At 36.5% G+C, this 24,446-nt stretch overlaps 1 protein-coding gene across 1 annotated transcript in view; it reads right to left on the reverse strand.

Moving 5' to 3' along the window:
- The window catches only part of ROCK2 (Rho associated coiled-coil containing protein kinase 2), a 132,378-nt gene that overhangs the window by 49,234 nt on the left and 58,698 nt on the right, over positions 1–24,446 (reverse strand). The window contains exons 4-7 of the mRNA XM_068981314.1: positions 21,289–21,426; positions 10,881–11,141; positions 3,695–3,839; positions 1,004–1,142 (exon numbers count right to left, since the gene is read on the reverse strand). Coding sequence (XP_068837415.1) covers positions 1,004–1,142; positions 3,695–3,839; positions 10,881–11,141; positions 21,289–21,426 — 683 coding nt within the window. The remainder of the gene's footprint in view (positions 1–1,003; positions 1,143–3,694; positions 3,840–10,880; positions 11,142–21,288; positions 21,427–24,446) is intronic.

Consider the following 24,446-nt stretch of genomic DNA (forward strand, 5'->3'; position numbering starts at 1 on the left):
CTGAATAATGGAAATATACCCCATGTGACATTTCTGGGGGTCAAATTTGCAACTCAAGTAGGTCAACTTTAAAATGTATAGCCCAGAAATCCATCTTTAAGATTTTATCCTACAAAAAGTATTCAAAGAGAAATGTATGAGAATGGTCACTATAGTACTGCTTGTAACAGCAACTGGCAAACAAACAATAAGGCGTGCTCAGGAAGACAGCATCACAGAGCAAGAAATGTCCTCAGTTATCACCTAAATCTGATCCCATCATATTTAGAATGAGTAAAATTGTTTCCCCAGAAAGTAAAATAATTTCCCTAAAATCATAAAGCTAGTGAGTTAAGTCTGGTCCGAGGTGGAAGCACCAACGTGTATGCGCTGGCCCTTTGACAGGATGACTCCTATCACAAACGTAAAGTGGGAAACCAGAAAAGACTAGACAGGGCAAGGGAGACACTTTAAGGAGCTTTCCAGGCTTCTCTTTTTTTAAGGCAGGTTTCACAATAATGTTCATCTATTTTAAGAAATATAGAATTTTCAGGATGGACTTGCTTATATTCAAATGCAAATTTAAAGGGGCTGGGAAGGAGGCACTGCAAAGTCAAACACAGTTTTTAAGATTATTAACTTTTGAGTATTTATCTGCACAAAATGTTCTTCTCTCAAATGTTGTACAGTCAAGAGCAATGTGGCTCAATCATTTTAAAGGATAAAATGTGAAAAATACAGAAGTTTTCTTTTCTCTCAGATGCATTATTTTACCAAGTTTTCTTTTTAGATATGAGGGTTAAGATCAGAGTTGGATTACCATCAGGCTGCACATACAAAATGACAAGGGTAACCCAATTCCAGGCTAAGCAGCAGGAAAAGGCTAAACCAGAACTAAATGCAAGTTGGATAAAAAGACTGATTTTATATTTTAACAGTTTGGTAAGCTTTCACTTCTACAAATCTAAAAGCTGAAAGGATTCTCTACAAAGAAATCTCTATAAAGAAACTTAATGTATATTACCTATCTGTTAAGAAGGCACAGATGAGATTCTTCGCATGTTTAGAAATTTCTGCATCTTCAGGGAAACATAGTGAGTTTTTATGATCCATAATTTTGCTGTATGTTCCTACAAGTGAATCTGCATAAAATGGAGTATCCCCTAAAGTACCAAGAAAGAAGACACAGAGTGTAACAGAGAATGCAAATTAAACATTTTTTACCTAATATTTAAATACATTTAGATTTATCACATGCATGTAAGAAGGAAATGTCTATGGGACAGGAATCTCAGTCAAAACAAACATGCACACACCAAGAATATATTTGAATTTTAACCATACCAAATAGGCCAATAACTTTTAAGATCAAAATAAAATCAATACTAACTGTACAATGTGTTGGGTAATACATAATGAGAAACAAATCAATTTACTGGATAATTTAAAAGATTACTAAGTGCAATCAGATCAGTTAGAGCCTTTTAATGTTTCAGCTAAATCAAACCTTTTGTTATACAATACAGCAGTCACCAACCACAAGTGGCACTTTAAATTAATTAAAATGAAATAAAATTTAAAAATTCATTTCCCTAGTCACATTAGCTGTATTTCAAAAGCCCAACATGGCAGGTCCCCACCATACTAAATGGTGCAGACATAAGCCACTTTCATCACAATAGCCTGGACAATGCATCTCTCACCCAGATAGATGACATGTGATTTGCCTACGAGGACACACAGCTAGAGCTGAAAACGCCAAAATCAGTCTCCAAATACAGTGTTCCTGCCAACTGATGACTGTGATAAAGAGGCACTGAAACGAGTGTAAAGACTTTCAAAAAAGTTCATAGCATCATTTTGGCCAGTACTCAAAGTCTAAGAGTTAAAGGCCCTGCCAGTGGGCTTCAAATCACCTTAGTACAAACCAGACTTCCCCAAATCAGTAAAAAAGAAGTGCTCAGATAGTTTTTGTTTTCCAAGGGTAGTAGAGGAGAGTTTTGAATTCAAGATTTTTCTCGTGTGATTTTTCACTGCAGTAGACTCTTTGAAGTGAAGTCTAGTGCCAACGAACCTGATGAGTGAGCACCAGAGTATGCTCAGAACACTGCAAATCAGTGGCACTCAAACTCATTGAGCTTTCAGAGCTGAAAATGCTAGCAGGTGTATAAATGGTCTCTTCAAATAACCCAGGTGATTTCCCCCAAAGTATATTATTTTTTAAAACTCTGGGAGAGTCTAGGCAAATGATGGAATATATTCCACTTTGAAAATCCTACAAGACGCACCTAATAAACCATCAAACAGGGCCCAGACATGGGGAGAACAGACAGCTAGCTAAGAGAATACAGTGTGTACAAAGAGACCCACTGCAATGACAAAGGCCCAGAACAAAGCAAGTCACAGTAGGACATGAGACTTAGCACAGCAAGGCCAACAGTACATGTACACATATGGTCATCAAGAGAAAGCATTTTAACTACAAAAAGTTCTAGGACCAAGGGTTACCTAATTTTGTACTGAGATTTTTTTTTTTTAAGCAATAGCCATATTCAATCATTATACAGATTTTATAGATTTCCACTACCAATTTCTTTCAGAGTCACAGAAAAGAAATTCTCCAAGTTCTAACATTAATTCACTCTAAATTCTTATGTTATTTGCCTTCACACATTTGCCTCATAAAGTAGATTTTGCTACATCTCCCCTAGGCTGCCCTCATAGCTCAGTTTGTAAAGAATCCGCCTGCAATGCAGAAGACACCGGTTCGATTCCTGGGTTGCCAAGATCTGCTGGAGAAGGGAAAGGCTACCCACTCCAGTATTCTTGGGTTTCCCTTGTGGTTCAGCTGGTAAAGAATCCACCTGCAATGAGGGAGACCTGGGTTTGATCCCTGAGTTGGGAAGATCCCCTGGGGAAGGGAAAGGGTACAGACTCCAGTATTCTGGCTTGGAGAATTCCATGGACTGTATAGTCCATCGAGTCTCAAAGAGTTGGACACGGCTGAGCAACTTTCACTTTCACCCCTCACCCTAAAGCCATTGCTTTCCTTGGCCAGAAGATATTTTTGTGACTCTAGTACTTAGGAAGAAGAAATTTTAAAAATGAAATCTATGGTGTAAAGAAAAATTCTGAAATATCTGAGCATTTCAAATTTTGATGTGGCCAAAGTAAAAAAATTATTTAATTTGTCTCTGAGTTTTCTGAGATGGAAACACTATTATAAAATATATTTATCTTGATAGTCAAATGGTCAATTGTCTGGAATTACAAACCAAATATATATACAAGTAGCAAATATAAGAAACATAGTTTACAAAAACTAATTACATAATTACATAAACTGAATATTTTCAGTTCCTTATTTACAACAAAATACTACTGATTAAGAAAATATTAGAATGAAGGCCCACTGCAGCTGTAAATTTGCTTCTTGTTCTAGTATTTTCTTAATCAAAAAGGTCTATGGAAAGAATATTTCCTAGCAGTAAACTTTCAATTCCTTTCATAGTCTACTCAATTATTGTACCAGCATGAGGTTTCAATTTTCCAATCAACAATCTGTCATATCAGACACTACCAATTCAAAGGTTTAAAGAAATTCTACTTTCTCCTTAGAACACAAGCAATTAAATTTTTTTACAGTCTCACATTCTTGACTTAGAACTAAAGTGTTGTGAGATAGGTTTTAAAAAAACAATCCGAGTTTACTTACCCACCAGCATCTCAAACAGGAAAACACCCACAGACCACCAATCACATTCTCGCCCATAGTAACCATCACCCCCTTGTGATTTCAGGACCTCAGGTGATATATAATCGGGTGTTCCAACTGCTGTATCACAATGCACCATGCCTGTCTAGGTAAAGTGCAGAGAGAGGAAAAAAGATGTATATAAAATGTGAGTAAACACACCCACATATAAGCAAAACTAATCCATTTATTATTATTTATATAGTGACTACCCACTGCTACCAACAGACATTCACTGCTGACATGGTTTTGGGAGGACAGAGGATAGACGCATTATGAAATGCATAAAAATGTATGGATTATGGGAGATCAGTGATAATTTTCCAACTCTAAAATATTAGAGGCTTCATCAATGAAAGAAGGAAAAGGTGGTTAACTTCACCGGGATTCCATGCAAATCAACATCTTCTCTTTCTTACCCTATTAAGGAGTTAACAAGAGAAGTACAAAATGTGGTCTTAATGCACCTGACTGGGGAAAAGAAAAGAATCATGAAAGGAAGCTTTAATATTTCCAAAGAAACTGCAGTGATTAAAACTGCAAAGGCCCCAGCTTTGGAGGCTGGATGAAGAAATGGTTCCTATTATACCTAGAAAAAATGGAAGAAACAGACCAACTGTTTAAATCAAAAGATCTTAATTGTTTGAAAGCTATACCTCCAAGCTGCACGTTTAGAAGTGGAGCTGCAGCATCAAGGTATTTGGCAAAATGATAAAAACACTCTTTTCTGTGTTTAGTTTCCATGGGTAATAAGAAAATTCCTATCTGATGTCTTTCTGACAAGAACCACTGTAGATAATACCTATGTGTATGTTTATTAGGGTTGTCTGTCTGTGGGTATATGCTCCAAGATTAAATCACAACAGTATATAGTAGTGTGGTGCTAACTAATACCCATTTACTTCCAGCTATGTACAAACATGCAAAAACTTCACAGATTAAGTTAAATGCCCTTCATTTTCTCTAACTACCTAATTTAAAAAGTGTGTCACCTACATTCCTAATAAATAAGCTATATAAACTAGCAAACTACTAAGTACTATGACCACCTTGGAAAACAGAAGTTCAGTGTATTTTATAAACATGACTTACTTAAATGTTTTTATTTAAATGCAATAAAATACTATATATGGGAAATTAATTTCAAAAGCAATCTTTTCATTCCTTAAAAATCAACAAAAATAACTCAATGACTTTATTTTCCCAAGTATACAGCAAACAGAGGTCATTTGAGTTGAATATAAATAAAATAAAAAATTTGGAAATAATTGAGCAAATTATGATGGCAATATTCTGCATGGGTTACTATTTAGGATAAAAAATGAAGATGACAGTGCCTGACTACAAAAAGAAGGACATAAAATTAATTTTTATCATTAACTACCTTATATTTGACTTCTACCAAAGAAAAAATTCATAAAGACTTCCTAAGGTAAATAAAATCTCTTCATTTCACATGTATCCATGTAAGTCAGACTTCCAAAAAATGAATCTCGTGACACTTAAATAGCTAAAACCTGGTCAGACACAAAAGTGCCACTAAAAGAAAAATTGTTTAGCATTCAAAGGTTCAGAGGAAGAAAAGGATAAGAAAAGAACTGGCGAACAAGTTAGGCTTCAAAGGAATGAGAGTTGGTATGGCAGCTTAGAAAAAAAGAGCAAAAACAAAGGGACAAGAATGACTTTACATAAAGTTCAAGAAATGCAGTAAAGTCCAATCAGCTAAATGTAAAACTTCACATGATGAAGCTGGAAAAGGAAAGATGGAGATCAGTTTGAATAACTGCTTATTTGTAGAAAAGAAACACTCTGGTAGGACTAAATAATTTTTACATGGTAAACTATGTTACTGGTACCCTGTTTTCCAAATTTTAATATTTCAACCACCATCTTTGGCAAGCATATTGAGGGTTAAAAAAAATTTTTTTAAATAAACATTTGGGAAAGACGGTGGCACTAGTGGTAAAGAACCCACCTGCCAACACAAAGGCGAGTTAGATCCCTGGATCAGGAAGATCCTGGAGTAGGAAATCACTACCCACTCCAGTACTCTTGCCTGGGAAATCCCATGGACAGAGGAGCCTGGTGGGCTACAGTCCATGGCGTTGCAAAGAGCTGGACATGAGTGAAGGGACTAAGCACACATGCATTTAAAAACTATCTCATGGGGCAAGTTCTCAAATCACATAAATATAAACTTTATATTTACAACAAATCTCTGATTCTCTTCTAAAGAAATACAGGAAGAACAAACTACAAACTAAGAGACTGGTTTACCTACAGGGGGTGAGTGGGAAAAGGGTAGAAAGAAACAATATAGTACAGGACAGGGATGGGGTGGTGGGATAAGGACGGGGTGATCCTTCTCTGAGGATGTAATTTTTATAGTTCCGACTCTTACACCAGAGGAATGCTTCACATATCCAAAAAATAAATAATTAAAATCAACTGGATGTATGGAACACAAACAGTAAGAAATGGACCTGTTTCATAAATTAATAACATAACCGCACCCAAGAAGGTAGAGAGGAAAGCAACCGACCTAGGTTACCTTGGAAAACAGTTGTAGTGTATACAATGAGAGCCAGGTTTCTCACTATCCAAAAAAGTAAATACAAAAAAGAAAGGAGGAAGACTAGAATGAATCCTGTGCTGTAAAACTAGAATCAGAAGTATCATATGAACTCATAATTTTTAATATACTTCATATACAGACTGGTAAGTACAGAATTAAATATGAACATGTATGCGCACGTGAGTTAGTATAGTATATACAACATACACATGTCCACTAACAGGGTCTAGAAGTAATGACACTCCAAAAGCAATGAATACATCTAACACCCAAATACTCATTTTTAAATACCATTCTTGAATAAAAGGAATTAGAGCTTTTTCGAGAAGTATTTGTTTTCAGGGCTGGGACACAGAAAATACAAAATAGTGTTCAACTACTTACAGTATAAAGAAAGAAAAAGAAAAGAAAATGCTCCCCAGAGGATACATGTTAAAAAGCTAGAGGAGCCAACTTAAAAGACTTCACAAGATAAGCAAACTTTGAACTGAGTTTCAAAGTGTGAGTGGGAACTTGCCAAGTACAGTGTATTCAATAGCATGTATTAGACTGGTGTAAATGTAGTTGCAGTTTTGGATCATGAATTTTAAAGCATCATAACTAGGCTCAAACACATCTTTATTAATCAAAATAGGACGCATTATAATCAACACATTCTTGCCAGTGAGAATTAAGTTTGTTTATTCCTGTAGCGTAAAAATGCATGCCTTGTGAATCAATGATCTCTTGGAAAGCATTTTCTGCCTCCTGCTGATTGTGGAAGCATTTTCTCTACAAAAAGTTTCAAGATGCTTAAAGAAGTGGTAGTTAGTTGTCGAAAGGTCAGGTGAATGCGGTGGATGAGGCAAAACTTCGTAGTTCAATTTGCCAACTTTTGAAGCATTGGTTGTGTGACGTGCAACTGGGCACTGTTGTAGAGAAGAATTGGGCCCTTTCTGTTGACCAATGCTGGCTGCGGGTATTGCAGTTTTCAGTGTATCTCATTGATCTGCTGAGCGTATTTCTCAGCTGTAATGGTTTTACCAGGATTCAAAAAGCTCTAGTGGGTCAGACAGGCAGAAGACCACCAAACAGTGAGCACGACCTTTTTTGGGTGCAAGTTTGGCCTTGGGGAGTGCACTGGAGCTTCTCAGTCCAACGACTGATGTGGTCATTGCTGACTGTCATACAAAATCCATTTTTCATTGCATGTCATAATCCGATTGAGAAATGGTTTGTTGTAGTTGTGTAGAATAAGAGATGACACTTCAAAATGACAATTTTTTCTGATTTGTGGTCAACTTTCAAGGCACACACTTATCGAGCTTTTCACCTTTCCAATTTGCTTCAAGTGTCAAACGATGGTAGAATAGTTGACATTGCTCTTCAGCAACTTCTTGTGTAGTAGTTGTTAAAGTAGATCAGCTTCAATGATGGCTCTCAATTGGTCGTTGTCAACTTCCAATGGCTGGCCACTGTGCTCCTCATCTTCAAGGCACTTGTCTCCTTTCAAAATTTCTTGAACCACCACTGCACTATGTCTGTTAGCAGCTCCTGGCCCAAATGTGTTGTTGATGTTGCGAATTGTCTCCACTGCTTTACAACCCATTTTAAACTCAAATAAGAAAATCACTTGAATTTGCTTTTGGTCTAACTTCATTTCCATAGTTTAAAATAAATACAAAATACACAGCTAGTAATAAGTCATTAAAAAATACATAAAGCGAGAAATGAGCATTAAAATGATGTATAACACAACCACATTTATTTATGTATTCCAGTATCAACTGGCAAAGTTTAACAAAGCAAAATGGCAATTGCTTTTGCACCAACCTTATATAAAAGCCAGGAATCATGAAATACCATGGGTAAAAAAGAAACTATTTAAGACCTCTGAAACACAAGGCATAAGAGAACAAATGACAGAGAATGAAGGTAAAACACTAGGTAGGGATTATATCACCTTAACAGGAGGCTTCAGGTAACTAAGTAAGGAGTTCCAACTTTATTTAATAAGTGACAGAAATCTACTAAAGGGTTTCAAGCTTGAGAGAAACATAAACAGGTATGCATTTTCAAAAGCTTCTTCAGAAGTACTTTATCTTATATGGATCAGATAATGTGTGCTTGCTGAATACATCTAGTGTTTCATAACTGACCAAAAAATGTCATAAATCGAAAGATTTACTGTAAACAAAAAATGGTCAGAGGATTTAGCATAGTTGATGAAGCAGATGTTTTTCTGAAATTCCCTTGCTTTCTCTATGATCTAATGAATGTTGGCAATTTGATCTCTGGTTCCTCTGCCTTTTCTAAACTCAGCCTATATATCTAGAGGGCTTCCCTGGTGGCTCAGATGGTAAAGAATCTGCCTGCAATGCAGGAGACTCTGGTTCAATCCCTGGGTTGGGAAGATCTGCTGGAGAAGAGAATGGCAACCCACTTCAGTATTTTTGCCTAGAGAATTCCCTGGACAGAGGAGCCTGGTGGGCTACAGTCCATGGGGTCGCAAAGAATCAGACACGACTGAGCAACTTTCACATCTGGAAGCTCTTGGTTTACACACTGCTAAAGGCTAGCTTGCAGGATTTTGAGCATAACCTTGCTAGCATATGAAATGAGTGCAATTTTCTGGCAGTTTGAACATTCCTTGGCATTGTCCTTCTTTGGGATTGGAATGAAAACTGACCTTTTCCAGTCCTGCAGCCACTGCTGAGTCTTTCAAATTTGCTGACATACTGAGTGCAGCACTTTAACAGCAACATCTTTCAGGATTTTAAATACCTCAGCTGGAATTCATCACCTCCACTAGTTTGTAGTAGAGCTTCCTAAGGCCTGCTTGACTTCACACCCCAGGATGCCTGGCTCTAGGTGAGTGACCACACCATCATGGTTATCCTAGTCATTAAGATCTTTTTGGTATAGTTATTCTGTGTATTCTTGTTACCTCTTACTTACTTATAGCCTGTAAGAGCTTATAGTAAACACATTACAATGGCTATGTATTAGGGAAAGAGAATAAAACAAAAACAACTGAAAGGGGGAAAGCATAATTTAAAAAAAAACCAAATGAGGTCTTTGTGTGGATAACTAATACAATAAGTTGTGAGCCAAGGAACATAATTAACTACATGTACCTGAATTAAAAATAGTAAACAAAATTATATATACCATCTTTTATTTTGCCCTATAGAGAGACAATTTAAGATATTTAAACAGCTGAATTTAGTATTTACTTACATGCTTGTAAAATAATTTCATAAACACCATATTCTGACCTGTTCCACACTTGCATATTCAACATCTTTCTTTCCTTAACCACCTTTACCCATCCTAAAACACAAGGTGTGATTTTTTGGTACCCTCCCAAAGGTTCTTGGTTTAATGAAAATCAGAGCACACTTGTGGAAGTGCAACACATAAATATCATCTGTTATGTATAACAGACATTAAAAAGTTTAGTATTCTATTAGAAAATTATTTCATTTTCATTAATTTTCACTGGTAATCACTTTATACTACATAAACACCACAAGAGGGAGCTTTGGTCCACCTACTAAACACTGATTAATGGTATGCAGAACACAAACATAGTAATACTCTATGAAGAAGACCAGAGAACCCAAGAGATGTTACATTTTAGCTGGGTAGACAGGGCATACAAACCTAGATAGAAAAAAGTGGCCTGTGAAGTACAGCATGAATTCTAAGTGAGTAACATTATGGACATTATGACAGAGAGTGATCGGTCACGTTAGCATTATCAAAGAAAACTTTCCACATGAGGTGGAAAAGTTTTCCCTGCTCCTCTGTCCAGGGAATTCTCTAGGCAAGAATACTGAAGTGGGTTGCCATTCTCTTCTCCAGCGGATATTCCCAACCCAGGGATTGAACCAGAGTCTCCTGCATTGCAGGCAGATTCTTTACCATCTGAGCCACCAGGGAAGCCCTCTAGATATATAGGCTGAGTTTAGAAAAGGCAGAGGAACCAGAGATCAAATTGCCAACATTCATTAGATCATAGAGAAAGCAAGGGAATTTCAGAAAAACATCTGCTTCATCAACTATGCTAAAAAAATCAGAACTGAGCTTGAAGAATATGGATCACTGATGACAATCAATAAAAGTGAATATCAAATAGGTGGCATAAATAATTTGAGAAGAGGAAAAAAAAATCAGCTTAATTCAAAATAAGTCTTGACAAGATAATTAACAAGAATACATAGAAATAAAACATGATCTCTCCCAATCAGGAATTACCGCCAGGAATTATAGCACACTTACAGAGAGATCATTATAAACATGAACTAGTTTTGACTGGTAGCAAATGTTTGTCAAAATGCTATGAGGAAGATAATTATTTATCTGAGTTCTTATTACTCTTGAATTCACCAAATCTACGAAGTATTCTACAACTAGATGAATGATTTAGTAAAGGAAATGTTTTGATTTAGATATTTTATTACCTTGTTTGAGTCATTACATAGTAAAACTAAATTTCTATTTTTTTTTTCATTATGAAGTCTAGATATGTTGTTTTCTTTTTGTCTCTTAAAAAACTAGCATTAAAAAAAAAACTCGCTTGTTACTTACTTCATCCATCTTCATACATGTGCCAAAATCTGCTAATTTTAGATGCCCATGTTTATCCAAGAGCATGTTGTCAGGCTTCACATCTCTGTGAATTAAACCCATGGAGTGTATGGCATCCAAAGCAAGAACAACTTCAGCAGTATAAAATTTGGCCCATTTTTCAGGTACATCATAGTTACTCATAAGGTTTACAAGGTCTCCACCAGGCATGTACTCCATTACCATGTACAGATACTTATCATCTTGAAAGGCACAAAAGAGCTGGAAAACAAAACAAGAAGGAAAAAAAGTTTAAAAAAAGAAGAGGGACTTCCCTGGTGGTCCAGTGGCTCAGACTCTGCACTCCCAGTACAGAGAGCCTGGGTTCGATCTCTGGTCAGGGAACTAGATCCCACATGCCACAACTAAGACCCAGTGCAGCCAAATAAATAAAAATATTTAAAAAAAAGAAAGAAAGAAAACTAGAACTGTTAACAGAAAAAAATCCCAAAATCAATACTGCTATTGAAAAAGACAAATTACTATAAAACCAACACAGAGTTAAACTTTATGAAATCTTTGACTTTAGATCTGGATATCTTTAATGGAGAACCAGTTATCAGATAAAACTATTATATGGATATCTTCTTCATGCTTAACTAACAAAATATGCATAAACATATCATTTTCCCTCTTGGAGAATACAGGAATCTATTTAAATAGACATATTTTAAAAGAGAAACAGAATAAGAAAGAGGAATATAAAAGGTGATGACAAAAGAATCCATAACAAAATAGCCCAACTTTCTGCAAACAAATTCCTGCACATAACTCACAAAGCAGAGAGCTGAATAGACAGAAACACCTAAGATACCAGATTCAATACATACCAGAAGAGGGAATAAGTCCCATACCACTGGGAAGAGTAATTCATAGCCACATATGGGACAGGGCTTTCTCCCTTCCTTTCCCCATCATCTTGTTCATAATCAATAGCAACTGACAGTGCTAATGCACTCAGACTAAAGCAGTGGCACTGGGACCTGAGAAAAAGGACACCAAGCTAGGGGAGTTGCTGGGGCACAGTTATCAGGGTCTCCTAATAAATCAGGTGAGAATAGGTCTATTATTATTAGCACCTAAGATAGGTCCTAACCCCCAGGAGAGACAAGAAACCACAAATTCAGAAGGAAAGGTATCTGTACATTCCACCCAACAATATGTCCCACCCCTTCCTGAAAGCATACAACATAAACAGAAAAGATTTCCACAAACAGGAAAAAGAACAAAAACAAGAATCTAGGTTTTACAAATAGCAGAAGAATGAGGAGAAGCAAAAAGCAAGAGAGACAGGGAAAGGTATATTCAATTAAACAAAGAGTTCCAAAAAATAGCTAGAAGAGACAAGAAGGTCTTCGATGAACAATGCTTAATAAGACAAAAACAACAAAAGGTGAAAGACTAGAGATCTCTTCAGGAAAATTGGAAACATCAAGCAAGCATTCCACCCAAAGATGGGCACAATAAAGGATAAAGGTGGTAGAGACCTAGTAGACACTGAAGAGATCAAGAAGAGATGGAAAGAATATACAGAACTGTATAAAAAAAGATATTAATGAACTGGATTACTATGATGGTGTGGTTAGTCACCCAGAACCAGACATTACGGAGTGCGAAGTCAAGTGGGCCTTAGGATATATTGCTGTTAATAATATAGCTAGTGGATGTGATGAAATTCCATCAGAACTATTCAAATCCCTAAAGGAAGATGCCACCAAGGTTTTTCATTCATTATGTCAGCAAATCTGGAAGACCCAGCAGTGGTCACAGGACTGGAAAATCCTCATCCCAATTCCCAAGAAGGGTAGTACCAAAGACTGTGCCAAACATCAGACAATTGCACTCATCTCCCATGCCAGTAAGGTCATGCTTAAAATCTTGCATGCTAGGCTTCAGTATTACACGAACCAAGAACTTCCAGATATCCAAACTGGGTTTAGAAAAGGAAGAGGAACTAGAAATTAAAATTTCTAGCCAGCATTCGCTGTATTATAGAGATAGCAAGGGAATTTCAGGAAAATATCTGTTTCCATCAACTACACTAAAGCCTTTGACTGTATGGATCATGACAAACTGTGGGAAGCTCTTAGAGAGATGGGAATACCAGATCATCTTACCTGTCTTCTGAGAAACCTGTATGCAGGTCATGAAGCAACAGTTAGAACCCTGTATGGAACAACTGACTGGTTCAGGATCGAGAAAGGAGTACAACAGGGCTGTTTGCTGTCACCCTGTTTGTTTAACGTACAGGCTGAGCACATCATGAGAAATGCCAGGCTGGATAAGTTGCAAGATGGAATCAAGATAGGCAGGAGAAACATTAACAACCTCAGATATGTGGATGATACCACTCTAATGGCAGAAAGTAAAGAGGAACTAAAGAGCCTCTTAATGAGGGTGAAAGAGCAGAGTGAAAAAGCTGGTTTAAAACTCAACATTCAAAAAACTAAGATCATGGCATACAGACAGAAGGGGAAAAGACAGAAGTAGTGACAGACTTCCTCTTCTTGAGCTCTAAAATCATTGCGGACGGTGACTGCAGCCATGAAATCAGAAGACGGTTGTTTCTTGGCAGAAAAGCGATGACAAACCTAGACAGTGCTTTGAAAAGCAGAAACATTACACTGCCAAAAAAGGTCCATGTAGTCAAGGCTATGGTCTTCCCAGTGGTCAGGTACGGTTGTAAGAAGCTGGAATGTGAAGAAGGCAGAATGCTAAAGAATTGATGCCTTTGAACTCTGGTGCTGGAGAAGACTCCCGAACGTCCTTTGGACAGCAAGGAGATCAAACCAGTCAATCTTAAGGGAGATCAACCCTGAATATTCACTGGAAGGGCTGATGCTGAAGCTCCACTATTTTGGTCATCTGATGTGAACAGATAACTCATTAGTTATCTGATGAGTGGGAAAGATGCTGGGAAAGATCAAGGGCAGAAGGAGAAGAGGGCATCAGAGGATCAGATGGCTGGATGGCATCACTGATGCAATGAACATGAACTTGGGCAAACTCCGGGAGATGGTGAGGGACAGGGAGATCTGGCGTGCTGCATGGGGTCACAAAGAGTTGGACAGGACTGGGCAAATGAACAACAACAAGAATCAACAGTTGAGAAAAACCAGTATCATGAAACAGAAGCAAAGCAATTGAAGAAGTAGAAAGTTAACAGTCAAGGAGTTGCTTAAATAGGACAAATTAAGAACAGCCCTAAAAATATGAAAACCAATAGCCTCAAAAGAGTAACAAGTTACATCAAGTAAACAACAGGATGATATGGGAAAAAGTCTGAAGCTTTGGCATTAAATATACAAGTAATGATAAGAGAAAAACAAATTAGAAAGCAAGAAAATTGAGCAAAGTAACTTTCTCTCTCTGAAGTCACTGAAGGATTCAGAGATGAAAAACAGAGCAAAGTTAGCAAGGTTCCAACATCTAGCTAAATGCAGCCTGGAAGAGAGAACACAGACCAGAAGAAAAAGAAAAAATAAATAGCAAACAAAAACTTCCAGAAGTGAATCAAATCAAAAATCTAGATTGAAAGGACTGCAAATGAAACAAAGAGAAACAGATAGTGCTAAACTCTCAGAAACCCAACAAAGACAAAACGTATCTTATGTACAAAACCCAAATCATATTGTTAACAAACATTTCAGCCAATACAGAATACAAAGAACAGAGATATAGCTTTAAAAATGTGAAGGAAAAAAATTTCGATTCCAGAATATGGCAGTCTAAAAAAAAACCCAATAAAATGGCAAAATAAATATGTATTACATCATTCATATTCTTAGAAATCTGATAACAAACCACTTCTGAAAGAACTGCTCAAGGAAAATGGTTTGACAAAATGAATAAATCCAAGTAAGAGAATTATATGAGGCATAAGAAAAGGGGACAAATAAAATAATCAAGAAAAGTTTATTAAATGTAATTACTGATACAAAATTAAACACTTTGAGAGAGTCAAGTCAAAATTAGAATAATTTTTAAATGGAAGGTGGTAAGATGCAGAGAAGAGAGGGACAAAAAAGACATTATAAGGCTGGTTACCAAATTGAGAAGGAAGGGGGGGTGTGTGTGTGTGTGTGTTTACCAAATTGAGAAGGGTGTGTGTGTGGTTACCAAATTGAGAAGGGTGTGTGTGTGTGTGTGTGTGTTTACCAAATTGAGAAGGGTGTGTGTGTGGTTACCAAATTGAGAAGGGTGTGCGTGTGTGTGTGTGTGTGTGTGTGTGTGTGTGTGTGTGTGTGATGCTATTAATGCTAAATGGCAAAAGGAAAGATGGATATAAATGGAGAGACACTCATGTTTCTGGAGAGAAAGTCTGTATCATAAAGATGACAATTCTCTTCAAATTGATAACAGACTCAATACAAACTCTATATCCCAGCAAGTTATTTCCTAGGAATCAACAAACTGATAATAAAATTTACATGGAAATGCAAATAACCCAGAAGAGCCAAAACTATCTTATAACAGAACAAAGCATCACAATCTCAAACCTCAATACAAAACTACTGTATCAAAACAGTACTGGTATGGTATAATGATAGATATACAAATCAGTGGAACAGAAGTGACAGTCTAGAAATAGCCTTTATATTTATAGGTCAAAAATATATATATATAATATATATGTATATATATACACACATACATACAAAGGTGTCAGAGCAAATTAGTTGGAAAAGTACAGTCTTCCTAATGAATGGTGTCTGAATAACCGGATATTCACAGGCAAAAATATGAACATTTTTAGGCCCCTACTTCACATCATACTCAAAAATTAACTCAAAATAGATCACAGGACTAAATTTATGAGCTGAAACTATAAAAATCTTATGAAAGAACAAAGGAAAAATATTTATCACCTTAGACTAGGCAAAAATTTCTTCTAATATAAAAAAATTGGCAAAATGAAAAACTGGTGTAAGATTTTATCAAAATTAACATATTCTGGCTTCAGAAAATCATATGAGAAGAGGAAAAGACAAACCACAGACTGAAAAGAAATACTAACAAGTGATATATATGATAAAGTATCTAGAGTATGCAAAAGACTCCTACAACTCAACAGGAGTATAAGCAACATAATCTTTTAAAGGGTAAAAGTCTGAACAGACATTTCACCAAAGAAGACACAAGAGTGGTCAATAAGCACATGAAAAGGTGCTCACTATCATCAGTCATTAGTCAAAGTTAAAACCACAGTGAGACCTCACTTTACACACACCAGAATGACTATAATAATAATAAGAAGAAAGAATATCAAGTGTTGGCAAGAATATGGAGAAACTGGAACCTCATAGATTCTGATAAAAATGTAAAATGGCACAGCCAGTTTGGGTAATAGTATGGCAACTTCTTTAAAAGTTAAACACAAATTTAGCACACAACTAAGACTCCATTCCTAGGTATATATCCAAGAGAAATGAAGTATGTCCACAAAAGACTTTTATGCAAATGTTCACAACAACATATTCACTATTTATAACAGTTTAAAGTGGAAGCAATTCAAATACACATTAAATGGTAAATGGACAAAAATGGAATATCCACATAACTCCTTCCCCCTCAACTGGGTATTCTGCAATACAACTCTGATGCCAAGTACTTAGAATTAGCGTCAGACACCACAAGTTACGAGCCCAGTCTTTCACATGACTGCCCTCACTTTAGACATTAGCTGTACTTCTGTACCTTGAGAGTCCCCAAGCCACCAGCATTCTGGTTAACTACAAATTCTAGAGTTTCCATGACTCAGGTTCAATAATTTACTGGGTTAACCCACAGAATTCAGGAAAGCACCATACTTTTTGACCACACTTTACTGTAAAGGATACACATAAGATGAGGTCTGGGAGGCAACAGAGCTTCTGCATCTCCTCCTTGTGGAATCAGGGTGAATCACCATCCCAGTACATCAATGTCTTTACCAACCAAGAAGCTCCACTGAGTGTCAATGTCTGCAGCTTTTATTAGGATTTCATTATATAGGTACAATTAACTATATCACTGGGCATGTGATTAAACTCAATTTCCAACCTCCTTCTAGTACTCCTAACTTGAAAGGCTGAGAGTTCTAACCCTCTAATCATGTGCTCATTTCTTTCTAATGATCAGCTCCCATCTCATCCAGTTCAGTCAGTTCAGTCACTCAGTCATGTCCAACTCTTTGTGACCCCATGGACTGCAGCACACCAGGCTTCCCTGTCCATTACCAACTCCTGGAGTTTACTCAAACTCATGTCTATCTCCTCCAAAAGTTATCAAAATGCCAACAGGAATTGCCTCATTAGCATAACACACAGGAAATTGAAGAGCTTTTGAAGCTCTGTGCTAAGAACAAGGAACAAAGACTCTTGATTAAACCACATATAATGTGCTATGCTACTTAGTACTAAAAAGAAATGAAGTACAAGACATCCAACAATGTTCATGAACTTCAAAATCAGTATGATAAGGGACACGGACCAGATCCAAAAGACAGACAACATGTTCTATGATTCCATTTACCTGAAATGTCCAGGCAAGGCAAATCTACAGAGATAGGAAGCATACCTGTGGTTGCCTGGGGCAGGAGGGGAATGGGAAATGACTTTAGGTATAAGTGATCATTTGGGGATGATGAAGCTGTTCTAAAAATCAGATTTCAGTGAAGTGTGTGGCCTGTGACCTGAACTACTAGATAACCAAGTGGGAGATTATTTCTCTTTGTAGAAGTATTCTACTCAAGAAGAAATAACTCAATTGGAATATTACCATTTTGCAATCTTTACAAAATTAATGATCTCAACAAAGCACAGACATCTGGTAAAATAACAAGAGTAAGAGATAGCCAGACATTAGCCTCCTGAAAGAAGAAAACATTACCCATGAAGCTGTCCTGCCACGCTCCCCATCACACCTGATTGTGATCAAGCCTTTATATTTAATCACCAACTAACAAAAACATAAATGAGAGGAACATGTTAAAACTACACCACAGGATGAAATCAGCAAAAACCAGGTTTCTTCACCAAGTGGCACAAGAGAAAACAAGCTAAAAGTAAAGTGTTTAGGAATATACTTACTTGGATGTATGAAACTATAAAGGAAAGCAGATAAGTGTTTACTATAAAAGAAAGGACACTAGAAAGCACCCAGAGAACCCAGCAAACTTGATATATAGGTGGATTAAAAAAGAAAAATATTTTTCTTTCAGCAAAAATATTATTTTTAATGTGTAATATTCATCTATTAAATTTAAAGTACACTAAGAATATAGCTCTAAAAAATACAGATAGGTCAAAGATTTATATTATACCATAATCTATATAAAAGAAGTTAAAAGGGTATAGGAATAAATTATGGGGGCCTTCATACAATTAAGCACTTAATAACCATAAACAAAAGGGGCTAAAAAAAGGGGGGCTAATATTTGGAATACTGTTTGCTAATCAACTAAAATTGATTATAGGTTTATTTATGACCCATTATTTTCACTGCAAGGTAGATAGATCCCTAACAGAAATGTGGGAACATATATGCCAAAAATTCATATGAAAGAAAATTGAGCACAACATTATTCATAATTGGAGAAGGAAATGGCGACCCATTCCAGTACTCTTGCCTGGAAAATTTCATGGACTGAGGAGCCTGGTAGGCTACAGTCCATGGGGTTGCAAAGAGTTGGACACGACTGAGTGACTTAACTTTTCCACTTTCACTTTATTCATAATAGCCAAAAGGCAGAAACAACCCAGGTATCCATGAATTGAAAAATAAATAAAATGTGGTGGATCCATACAACAGAATATTATTCACCCATAATAAAAAGAATCAAGTGCAAGCTGTAACATGAAAATATGTTGAAATATGTTCAACCTAAGCATGCTGAAAATATTATACTAAATAAAAAAAGATGTCACAAAATACCACATACTGTATGATCACATTTTCACAAAATGTTCAGAATAGGAAAATCTACAACACAGAAAGCAGATGAGTGGTTGCCACTGGGCAGGGAAGACTCCGAGTAACTGCTAACTGGTTCAAGGTTTCTTTTTGTGATAAAGTGAAAGTGAAGTCGCTCAGTTGTGCCCGACTCTTTTGCGAAGCCATGGATAGTAGCCTGCACCAAGCTCCTCCGTCCATGGGATTTTCAAGGCAAGAAGTACTGGACTGGATAGCCATTTCCTTCTCTGGGGAATCTTCCCAACCCAGGGATCAAACCCAGGTCTCTCATATTGTAGATAGACACTTTACTGTCTGAGCCACCAGGGAAGTTTTGTGATAAACTGTTCTATAATTAGGTAACACTGGGCTGGAAGAAGCACAAGCTGGAATCAAGATTGCTGGGAGAAATATCAATAATCTCAGATATGCAGATGACACCACCCTTACGGCAGAGTGAAGAGGAACTAAAAAGCCTCTCAATGAAAGTGAAAGAGAAGAGTGAAAAAGTTGGCTTAAAGCTCAACATTCAGAAAACTAAGATCATGGCATCTGGTTCCATCACTTCATGGGAAATAGATGGGGAAACAGTGGAAACAGTGGCTGACTTTATTTTTCTGGGCTCCAAAATCACTGCAGATGGTGACTGCAGCCATGAAATTAAAAGAAGCTTACTCCTTGGAAGGAAAGTTATGACCAACCTGGACAGCAAATTAAAAAGCAGAGACATTACTTTGCCAACAAAGGTCAATCTAGTCAAGGCTATGGTTTTTCCTGTGGTCATGTATGGATGTGAGAGGTGGACTATAAAGAAAGATGAGCGCCAAAGAATTAATGCTTTTGAACTGTGGTGTTGGAGAAGACTCTTGAGAGTCCCTTGGACTGCAAGGAGATCCAACCAGTCCATTCTAAAGGAGATCAGTCCTGGGTGTTCTTTGGAAGGACTGATGCTGAAGCTGAAACTCCAGTACTTTGGCCACCTCATGTGAAGAGTTGCCTCATTGGAAAAGGCTCTGATGCTGGGAGGGATTGGGGGCAGGAGGAGAAGGGGACGACAGAGGATGAGATGGCTGGATGGCATCACTGACTTGATGGACATCAGTTTGGGTGAGCTCTGGGAGTTGGTGATAGACAGAGAGGCCTGGCGTGCTGCAATTCGTAGGGTCACAAAGAGTCGGACACGACTGAGCGACTGAACTGAACTGAATGACTGACTGCACAACTCCATAAATACACTGAAATTACTGAAAACTAACTAAATAAATAGAAGTAAGTCAGTTATTTTGACAAGTTTTCCCAAAAGTCACACATTTCATACATGTAAATATGATGGTACATGAAATGTGCTTTATCAGAGATAAACAAATGATCACCAGGATTATAATCTATTACTTTTTCAACTGTGCAATGTTTCACTATTGATATGCTTCCACAAATTCATTAACTATCTCAGTAGACAGTTTTTATAGGTCTACTCTGCAGAATTAAAATCCAAGATATAAATTTACAAAATGCAACTAGAACTGGCAATTAATCTGTTACTATGAAAGCAATTTAAAGCTAAAAGTGGATTAATACTTTGCTAGCATCACTTCTTAATCAAGTAGATTACCATGATACATAATTTGCTACAAAATATTTAGTATTAACTAAACATATCCAGAATTTCTAGCTACTGGCTACATTTAAAAAATAAAGTGAGGAGGAAGGGTGAAATTCAACATCACACAAAAAAAGCAGTGGTAATGAGTTTTTAAAATACATGGTCATCAATGAAGCAAATCTTTTATTTCCAAATAGCCTTCCACAAACATGGTATCAAACTTGTGGATCATTTAAGCATACTGAACATGCTCTGATATATATCTAAGTTTACTCATGACATCTGACCAAAAATGTCTGCAGAATTAGCTATTAGCACACAAAAAAAATTTAGAAAACTAAAGCCAGTGAGGAATATAACTGAAAAAAGGGCAAAATAAACTTACTTCACAGTCAAATAACAGGCTGAATTAGGAATCCCAATACTGTCTTACACTACAGGTAACACATAAAGGACTGAAAGAGAATTTTCAAACGTTTTAATGTAGAATTTTTTCTCCTTTTCAAGATAAACTATTGTTCTTATACAATCATACAAATCAAGAGAAAGAGTAAGTGGGGGACAATGGCATACTGGTAACTCAATTCTTTAAAAAGGAATTTGAAAAGACAAAGTTGCAAGTAGTACTTGTTTGTGTACAATTTACGTCATATCTATCATGTCTAAATAACATACTGCTTTAGAAGATTAAACAAGTGTAATGAATCAGATCTTATTAAAAATAACTACACTGTCATGTGAATGAGATATAGGACTTTCAGAATGCAAAATCAATTCTAACTAATAATAAGCACTTATAAAAAAGGGAAATAAACATATAAAAAGTCTGCTTACCTGAACCACCCAGGGACTGTTGGCAAAGGCCATAATATCTCTTTCCTCCCAGAAAAAAGCAGAATCTGATCTTTTTATCATTTCAAACTTACTAAGAAGCTTCATAGCATAAACTTTCTGTGATGCCTTATGACGAACCTGTTGATTTTTAACACAAGAATTAATACTTTAATTTTATGAGAAAATGGTGAACAATAGATCATACTATAATGCTATTCTTCAAGATTTAGTTTACCACAACAACAACAAAAAATGACCTTTAACTAACAAAATGCAAAAACATAACATTTTTAATGAGGAGAAAATTCTAAAAAGCCTAAATTTTTCATGAAATATACTATACCTTTAAATGCCAAACTCACTATAAAACTACCTCATTTCATCTAAATAAAACCGAATTCATGAAGCTTCATTCCTTCATATTAAGTAAGCTAACCAATTTAAAGAATAAGACATTGTTAAATGAAAAAACTGTAGGATATGTACATGTATCCAACACCATTTGAACATAAGAACCTAATAAATTTAGATACCAAGGGTTATTTGTGATTTTGTTAAGTCATCCTTACTTCTTTTTAGGTATCTTATTTAAAAGGTTATTTTTTTTTTAAAAAAGGGGGAGAACCACCAATAATATGGTTATTTGATCAGTTCTTACTTTTCTCATTAGACTGCTAATTCCATAAGGGCAAGGACAACGTCTATTTTTGACCATCATTTTAATCCTAGAATATAACATAGCAAACTCTACCACTGAAACAATAAATATTTAATGAATATTTATAATAGTTGACATCTATTGGATAATCAATAATAAATAGTTAACTGCTAACATTTACGTTTGAATTACCTAATAGGATGTCCAAAACCGAACTCCACATCTTCACCCCTCAATTTATTCCTCCCATAGTTTCTATTTCAGTAAATGGCATATTCATTCTCCTAACTGCTCTGGCTAAAAACCTCTGGCTCCCCTTTTTCTCATACAGCTCATAAAGCTCATCAGCAAATCACATCAGTCCTACCTTCAGTCTCCAAAACCAACCATTTCTAACTATCTCCACTGATACCACTCTGGTCTGACAGTTTTTGCAAGAATACCTTGTTTTACTGCACTTTGATTTACTGTACTTTGTATATATTACATCATTCTTTTTTTTTTTTACAGACTGAAGGTTTGTGGCAACACTGTGTTGAGCAAATCTGCTGGTGCCATTTTTCCAATAGCATTCCTCAGTTGATGTCTCTGTGTCATATTCTGGTAATTCTCACAATATTTCAGACTTTCTCATTGTATTATATTTGTTACGGTGATCTGGGATCAGCAATTGTTCTGGGGTGCCAAAAACCATGTTCATATAAGACAGTAAACTTAAATGCTGTGTGTGCTCAGACTGTTCCACTGACCTACTAATTCCCCTCTTTCCCTCACGTTGGGCCTCCTTATTCTCTGAGAAACAACAATATTGAAATTAAGCCAATTAATAATCCTACAATGGCCTGTGGGTGCTCAGATGAAGGGAAGGGTTGCGCATCTCTTATTTTCAAGCGAAAGCTAGAAAGGATTAGGCTCAGTAAGATAGGCATGATGAAAGCTGAGGCAGGTTGAAAGCTAGGCCTCTTGCACCAGTGAGCCAAGTTGCGAATGCAAAGAAAAAGTTCTTGAAGGAAATTAAAAGTGCTACTCCCATGAACACATAAATGATAAGAAAGCGAAACAGCCTTATTGTTGATATGGATGAAGTTTTGGTGGTCTGAATAAAAGATCAAACCAGCAACAACATTCCCATAAACCAAAGCCTAATCCAGAGCAAGGCTCTAACTGTCTTCAGTTCTGCGAAGGCTGAGAGAGATAAGGAAGCTATAGAAGAGATGTCGGAAGATAGCAGAAGTTGGCTGCCCATGAACTTTCCTCATAGTATCAAAGAGCAGGGTGACACAGCAAGTGCTAATATAGGAGCTGCTGCAAGTTCTCCAAAGGATCTAGCTGAGATAACCATTCCCAAAATTCCAGAGCCTGTAAGAATTATGCCAAATCTACTGATGGTGCTCTATAAATGGAACAACAAAATCTAGATGTCAGCTTATCTGTTGACAACATGGTTTACTGAATATTTTAAGCCCACTGGTGAGATCTATGCTCAAAGAAAAAGATTCCTTTCAAATTATTACTGTTCATCAACAATGTACCTGGTCACCCGAGAGCTCTGATGGAGATGTACGATCATACTAATGTTATTTTCATTCCTGCTAACACAACATCCATTCTGCAGCCCATGGATCAAAGAGTTATTTCAACTTTCAAGTCTTACTATTTAAGAAAAACATTTTGTAAGGCTATAGCTGCTGTAGATAGTGATTCAGCTGATGGATCCAGGCAAAGTCAACTAAAAACCTGGAAAGCAGTCATCACTCTAGATACCATGAAGAACATTTGTGATTCATGGGAAAAGGTCAAAATATCAACACTAACAGGAGTTCAGAAGAAGTTAATTCCAACCCTCACCGCTGACTTTGAGGAGTTCAAGACTCAGTGAAGGAAGTTAACTACAGATGTGGTGGAAATAACCTCATTGTTCTCTACCCGAGAACTCAATTTGTTTTCTTCTAAGAAGACATCATAACTTGCAATTTTTGCTTCCTTGTATTGTCTGTCTCTGTAATACTGTTTAAGATCTGGTGTCCCTGTTTTGTTATCAGCTGCATAGCAGTTGCTCTCTGGTATACCACTGGTATTTCCTCTTTGAATAATCCCTACCTTTGTTGAGCTTACATTCTAATATGGGACTCATTCAATTTCTAGCCAACAAAAAAGAGAGTGAAGAAACCCTGATGGTTTCCTGGGCATCCAGACAAGACATCTTAGGAGAAAGAACCATGCTCTAAAGCAAGGCCTACTCTAGCACCACCTAATAAAGTTTTATAATACCAAACCCTAAAAGATCAAAAAGGGAGTAGAGTTTGGAGGTACAGTCCTTAAAAGGACTTGGGAACAACTTGGTCTTTAAACACATCTACATTTACAAAGTAAAAAACTGAGGCTCCAAAGTTAAAAGGTTATCAACAAGTAACTGGACAGCTTATAAAAATGAAGATCAACACTTGTCAAAGAAAAATAAAATCCAGAGTCTCTATCATATATCCAAAAGGACCAGTAC

Source organism: Capricornis sumatraensis, chromosome 1, assembly GCF_032405125.1.
Source record: "Capricornis sumatraensis isolate serow.1 chromosome 1, serow.2, whole genome shotgun sequence".
Taxonomy (NCBI): domain Eukaryota; kingdom Metazoa; phylum Chordata; class Mammalia; order Artiodactyla; family Bovidae; genus Capricornis; species Capricornis sumatraensis.